This window comes from Ahaetulla prasina, chromosome 1 (genome assembly GCF_028640845.1).
Source record: "Ahaetulla prasina isolate Xishuangbanna chromosome 1, ASM2864084v1, whole genome shotgun sequence".
Lineage (NCBI taxonomy): Eukaryota > Metazoa > Chordata > Lepidosauria > Squamata > Colubridae > Ahaetulla > Ahaetulla prasina.
The window spans coordinates 27,247,973-27,254,828 of record NC_080539.1 but is presented as its reverse complement, the minus strand read 5'-3'; the positions used below and the strand labels follow the sequence as shown (position 1 = coordinate 27,254,828).

The window sequence follows — 6,856 nt, the reverse complement described above, 5'->3', positions numbered from 1 at the left end:
GGATGTTAGAAAATCATCTTAATATTCCAGAAGAGTCTGGATGACTGTTAGGAAAATTTCCTGAGATTTAGAAGTGATGGATAGTGGAACAAATTGTTGAGAAAGGACTCAACTTTCTTTCAATGAATGTCTTCAAGCAGAGGCAAACCATCCATCCTCTCGTGACATCTTATTTAGATGCCTGTATCAAGTTGGTGGCTGGATTCAGTGACCTCAACTGGTCTTTCCCGACTTGCACCTAATCCCAGTATAAACATTCCCTAGTCCTTGCAGACAGCTTTGTTCTACACAGTCCATGATTCTGGTAACTTTAAGGTGTGTGGACTATCAAGACTTGACATTCGGTGGGGGAGGGGGGAGGGGGAGATGAAGCCGCCAGAGCTACCTGTAGTGACCTCTGGTGGCGGGGGGGGTCGTCTGGGCGGCAGGCGGCATCTGCGATGGACGGGGAAGCAGCTGCAATGAAGGGACAGCGGCTGACTCTGATGACATCATGCATTGCTCGCCGGGGAAGACAGAGATGCTCCACGGAGGTGGGAATCTTAAAACTGACGAATAGCTGATGGGGGGAGTGGTCTTAGCTGCCGGATGGTGGCTTAAGACAAACAGCGTGTATAAATAGCGCTGAGAGGCGGCTGCTCTCAGCGCTAACTTTGACCCTGTAACTTGACTTGTCCTGCATTCTGGCTGTGGTGACTCATTAAAGAACTCTGCTTCTGTAATGTATTTGAATTTTACGAGCGAAATTTGGGCGGGAAAATGCACGTTGCTCATTGGCTGATGCCTCAGCCAGAATACTATATAAAGAGAGGTTTTTGCCTGTTGGTTTTTGCTGGGATTCACAATAAACTAAAGAGCTGTTGTCACTTGCATCATCTCCTGCCTCTTCATTGCCCAAACATAACATTGGCGACGAAGGTGGGATATTGAAGGCAGTGAGACTAGAAAAAGAGCTGAAAGAGCAACTTAGTTTCAAACCCAGCCAGTCATCCAGAAAGGATACATAGCGATGTCTAGCTATACGTCACCAGCGCCATTCGACCCAGCCAAGGAGAAATGGGGGTCGTACATGGCTTGGTTCGAGTGTTTCCTCGGAGCCAACGAATTGCAAGGAGTATCGGATAATCGGAAGCGTGCTTACTTCCTGAGCCACTGTGGACCAGAAGTCTTCGATACCGCCGAATCGCTGTCGGAACCAACGCCTGTCCAGTCGGTGCCACGGCCAGTGCTACAGACAATGCTACAAGCACACTACGCGCCGGTGCCATCGAAGTTCGTACAACATTTCGAGCTAAGGCAAAGAGTTCATAGAGCCAGGGCGGGTGGATAGGCACACCTGCGATTTCCACTACTGGTTCGGGCAAACCGGTCCGAACCGGCTGAATCCTTGATTAGCCTCTGATGTAAAGTCAGGGCAGGGGTTCGCAATGGGGACAGCAAAGTTTATACAGTGTAATTTTCTGCTGGTTCAAGGATGGGTGGAATGACCTGTGGGCCAAGAGCTGATGGGTCCTCCTTCCTGTATTGTGATTTGATAACTTCTATGCTTGTGAACAAATTATGAATCTAGGTCTCCCTGCTCACAGTCCAATACCGTAACCACCCTACCACATTGACTGTGCAACAGAATAAGAGTTGGAAGGGATCTTGGAGGCCTTCTAGTCCAATCTTGGAGGCCTTCTAGTCCAATCCGCCTGGTCACACCACTTAGCAATGGCAGTTCCAGTTGCTGTCATTAAGTTGTCATTAGCATTACCTTCTGCTTCTCCTGCCCTGCTGCGCTTGCCTCTGCTTCAAGCCCCCCCTCCCCCCCAGTGTGCCAATCTTTGAGAATTAATTTGGACTCCTCCGCTACTTCCCAAATTCATGAAAAGCTTGGATTGAGCGTTTCAACCTATTGTGAATTGTTTTTTATTTGTGTCTTTCAATATGTACCAAAGTGAGTACCTACAAACATGTTAGAATCCCTTTTTGTCTTTAAATGCATAAAAAAGCAAAAAAAACCAAGCACGTTTTTCAATATACTTCAAGCCTACAAAGCCATGTGATAAATGCAAGATTTAGAATGGAAAACAAATTTCATGAGAATTAATAACCTTTGGCAGAAGTCAAGAATAGATACATCAATTGACTGGAATTCCTGCATGTTGTTCTTACAGATACTGTAAGTGAGAATCAATTTACAAAGTACATTCAGAAAATATGTGAAAGCAAAGTGAATGGGTCAAGAGGTTCGAGAAGACCAAGAAGGATGTGGCTGGAATGGATACGCTCAGAGAGAAAACTTAAGAACAAAAGGCAATGTATGAAGCTATACAGAGATACGGTTTGCTTTGCTGGTGAACAATTTGGTATAAGCTAGAGTCAGCTATCATAGCACAGGTTTTAATTTCTTTGGCTTATTATTTCTTAGTCCCTTACTATGGGTTGCACAATGTTACTTACACTGAGAGGAAATAGCATAATGGAACAGGAAACAGAGGCTGAAAGCAAAATTGTCTGCCAGGTGTGAAGAGGCATTGCTACAAGCTGATAATGCCCTTCTCCAAAATCTGATTCAAGAATTGGAAAAGATGCTTTGTGGCACTAAAATCAATCCCCAAATGCATCACACTGTAAACATTGCCTCTGGTTGCCCCATTGCCATAGGGTCTCTGGTGGCTCAACAGACTAAGACAGTCTGTTATTAACACAGCTGCTTGCAATTACTGCAAGTTCAAGTCCCACCAGGCCCAAGGTTGACTCAGCCTTCCATCTTTTATAAGGTAGGTAAAATGAGGACCCAGATTGTTGGGGGCAATAAACTGACTTTGTATATAATATACAAATGGATGAAGACTATTGCTTAACAAGTGTAAGCCACCCTGAGTCTTCGGAGAAGGGTGGGATATAAATGCAAATTTTAAAAAAAAATTGCTGAAACCACCTACCCCATATCACTCTGAACCCAGGGAAAAAATGCACAACCCTCTTAAGTAAGTTCTCCTCCAGCAATGTTTAGTGAATGCCAGCTAGGTCAGCAATTCCTGCCTTGAGAGAAGAGCTGAATGAGAGGTCATCATGAGTGGCCTTGCTGTTTCCTTTTTGTCTTCTTCAGTCTGGTCTCTGGCCATTTGGGCAGCCTGCTTGTAGCTGGCTTCCAGGGCCTGAACAATGCAGGACACAATCCAGATGAAGCAATAAACTGAGGTCCAGGTTATCTGAATAAGGAGGTTCTCCAGATTCCAGCAGCAGCTTTTCAGTAGTGAAATCCTCTGGGTAAGCTGCTTTTCCAGGACCTGGCAAGCAAAAACAGGCAAGAACATGTCAGTAGGTTTGGGAGGAATGGCTGGAATGGTGGAATTTTGGAAAGAGGAAAGGCCCAAGGACTCTCTGCACCCCACACCCCTTCATCCTAGAGCACTCCATTAGCTGGGTTCAACCTTCTTCCCCTTGAATAGCTTTGAAAAGTGACTCAATACATTGATGGAGGAAAAGTAAATTGAAGCCATTATGAGCCATGGGGACGCAGTGGTTAGAGTGCAGGCTACTTTTGCTGACTGCTGGCTGACTGCAATTTGGGCAGTTCAAATCTCACCAGGCTCAAGGTTGACTCAGCCTTCCATCCTTCCGAGGCGAGTAAAATGAGGACTCAAATTATTGGGGGCAATACGCTGACTCTGTAAACCGCTTGGAGAGGGTTGAAAAGCGCTGTTAAGCAGTATATAAATCTAAGTACCCTATTAAAAGGACTTTTATCACTTTGTGTCTCTCACCAGCCTTTGTAGGAATGATCTCCAGCCATATTCCTTGGCTCCACTGTGAATTTGCCATGCCAACAGCAGGAGCATCATGGAAGCTAGGAGGACATTTTGTGCCCAGCAGAAGAAGAAGTCTATAGTTAGCTCCAAGGAAGCCTGGATCCAGCACAGGAGATCCCACTGAATCTGCTTCAGACATAAATACCAACTCAGAATCCCCTCTTGCAGTGAGACAAGGTGCAGGTACAGAGTTCTCAGCCCCCCTCGAACTGCACCCTGTAGGTTTTTCCCCATCGTTGGAAGCGAGGATCCTGACTCAGGAAATTTGCTAGAAGGATGTGTCTTGGGCTCCATGGGAAAGCACTGCTTGACAAGAGATGGCACAGCATACAATACTCTTCAGAGATCTGTGAATGAAGACAGCCACATACTATCAGGTTCTTCCTCTTAACCAAGAGAAATGCTGTGCTAAACTACATGCCCTTTTATTCTTTTTGCTATCCTGTTTAATTTATCAACTAAGCATTTATTCCTTCCTCCCCTTAACACAACAATCCTGTAAAATTGCTTAAACAAAAAAAAAGGGCTAAATAATTTGAGAACAGCTACTAAACTTGCTAAACTACAAGTCAAATTACACATTAACAGTGACCAAATTCACATTTGTAAACTAAGTATTATATACAGGTACATATAAATGAACTAAACAAGTTACAATATGCAACATGCTAAGCCACAAAATTAATCAGGCTTAACCTGCCCTTACTGCCATAAAATCTTTAATTAATTTGGTTGAATTATATGCATATGCTGTGTTTGCCGAACTGAACCCCTTGAATCAGTTGAATCATTTCAGCTTGCAAGCAGCCCTCGGCAGCTGGGAGGCTGTCATTTTCTCTTCTAGCTCCCATTTATAAATTTTCACTGGTGTATTTTCACTTGTAATCTCTGGAATACTGCCTCTCATCCATTCCTGTCAATAAATCCAAATCTATGAACTGGACACCTATTTTAATCCTGATCACCAGCATTCATCTCCATTTCTTTGCTGCCTTCCGTTAAGTCCCATGTTGAATTTTAAGAATTCATTACGAACAGATTCCTCAGTCATCTTGCTTCCCCCCCCTCCACACACCTTTCATCATTTTTCCTTTGGAAGGATTTCTTCTCAGGTGGGAAGTGGGAAGGCCCTTAGAACAGTCTCCCTTTTATTCTCTACACTTGGAGAAGAGCAGAATCAGATTTCCCTATCTACCGGTAGCAGATACCTACAGTTTCAAGGTCCTGAGAATTTTCAAAGAGGCAATGACTTGTCTACAACTTCACTCTGCTCCACTCTCAAGCAGCTGTTAAGTAGGTTCCAGTTAAATACCTTGGCTTTCCGCTTTGTGACATGACAGTGATGTCATGGCAGAGGCTACTCAGTGTGAAATCCTGAAGACTGACTGACCCCACTGTGACCATACATCAGGACTGGCTTTACACAATGCGCTATACCTTATACCAGGGGTCAGCAACCCGCGGCTCTGGAGCCGCATGTGGCTCTTTCAACCCCCTGCTGCAGCTCTCGTCACCAGTCGGTAAAAGGAAAAAGGATGCCATGCTAGGATGAGAGTCTATGGTGGGGCAACCGGACTGCCAGTCAGCAGAGGAAAAAGGGCACCATGCTAGGAGGAGACTCTATGGTGGGGGACCAGACTGCCAGTAAGCAGAGGAAAAAGGACACCATGCTAGGAGGAGACTCTATGGTGGGGGAACTGGTCTTTTGATTGGCTCCAGAATTGAACGGGGGACTTCTGGTTAGGACCTTTGTGGCTCTTTGAGTGTTTAAGGCTGCCAACCCCTGCCTTATACCCAGGTTAATACACCACAAGCATTACGTTCACTTTGCAAAATGAAGTTATATTACTGTTTTGCACAATATGCTATTACAATGGCTGAGATTGCTCAGTATTCTGGACCACAAACTTTCAATCCCCAGGGTTGCGTAAATCACCATGATGTTGGACTCAAGGAAACATATGCTTGGCAATTAAACTCAACCCTATGAAGACTAGGAAGACATGCTCAAGAACCAAAAAACATTGTGACAGATTTGAACAATGAGCCCTATCCAACAAAATGAAATTTAATGTAGAAAAAAGCAAGGTTTTACACTTAGGCAGGAAAAACCAACGGTAAAAGTCAGTGGTGGAATTCAATTTTTTTTACTACCAGTTCTGTGGGCATGGCTTGGTGGGCATGGCAGGGGAAGGATACTGCAAAATCCCCATTCCCTCCCCACTCCTGGGTGAAGGATATTGCAAAATCTTCATTCCCACCCTACTCTGGAGCCAGCCAGAGGTGGCATTTGCCAGTTCTCCAAACTACTCAAAATTTCCACTACCAGTTCTCCCCAACCTGTCAGATCCTGCTGAATAGCACCCCTGGTACAAGTACAGATTAGGCAAAACCTGGCTCAAAAGCAGTAACTATGAGAGGAACCTTGCAGTCCTAATGGACAATCACTTAAACTTAAACATGAGCCAGCAGTGTGTAGCAGCAGCAAAAAAAAGCTAATACAATCCTTGGTATAAAGAGGCATAGAATCAAAATTATGTGTAGTACCGCTTTATAAAGCCTTAGTAAGGCCACACCTGGAACACTTTTGGCCACCACATTACAAAAAAGATGTTGAGACTTTAGAAAAATGCAAGGAAGAGCAACTAAGTTGATTAAAGGCCTGTAAAACAATTGTATGATTTGGAGTTGGCTAATCTAGAGAAAAGAAGGACTAGGTGGGCCATGATAGCAGTATTCCAGTACTTGAGAGGCTGCCACAAAAAGAAGGGGGTCAACTTATTTTCCAAAGCACCAGAGGGTAGGACAAGAAACAATGGATGGAAACCAGTGGTGGGTTTCATTTCTCTTTGCTACCGGTTCGCTCATGCATGCGCACTTGCTTCGCTCACATGCCACTTCTGCACATGCACAGAGTGTATTTGATGGTGTCCAGGTGGGTTGGCGGAGCCTCCTCCCACTGCTGCTACCGCTTCGCCCTAACCGGGGCAAACCGGTAGCAACCCACCACTGATGGAAACTAATCAAGGAGAGAAGCAACCTGGAATTAAGGAGGA

The 6,856-nt window shown here is 44.8% G+C and overlaps 1 protein-coding gene across 1 annotated transcript; it reads right to left on the bottom strand.

Moving 5' to 3' along the window:
• Positions 1 to 1,928: 1,928 nt before the first annotated feature.
• On the bottom strand, positions 1,929 to 4,922 carry LOC131188498 (uncharacterized). The gene is made up of 2 exons (XM_058163804.1): positions 3,756 to 4,922; positions 1,929 to 3,278 (listed from the first exon to the last, which is right to left on the bottom strand). Exons 1-2 carry the CDS (start codon positions 4,092 to 4,094, stop codon positions 3,012 to 3,014), a joined length of 606 nt encoding a protein of 201 aa, XP_058019787.1. The 5' UTR covers positions 4,095 to 4,922; the 3' UTR covers positions 1,929 to 3,011.
• Positions 4,923 to 6,856: the final 1,934 nt, after the last annotated feature.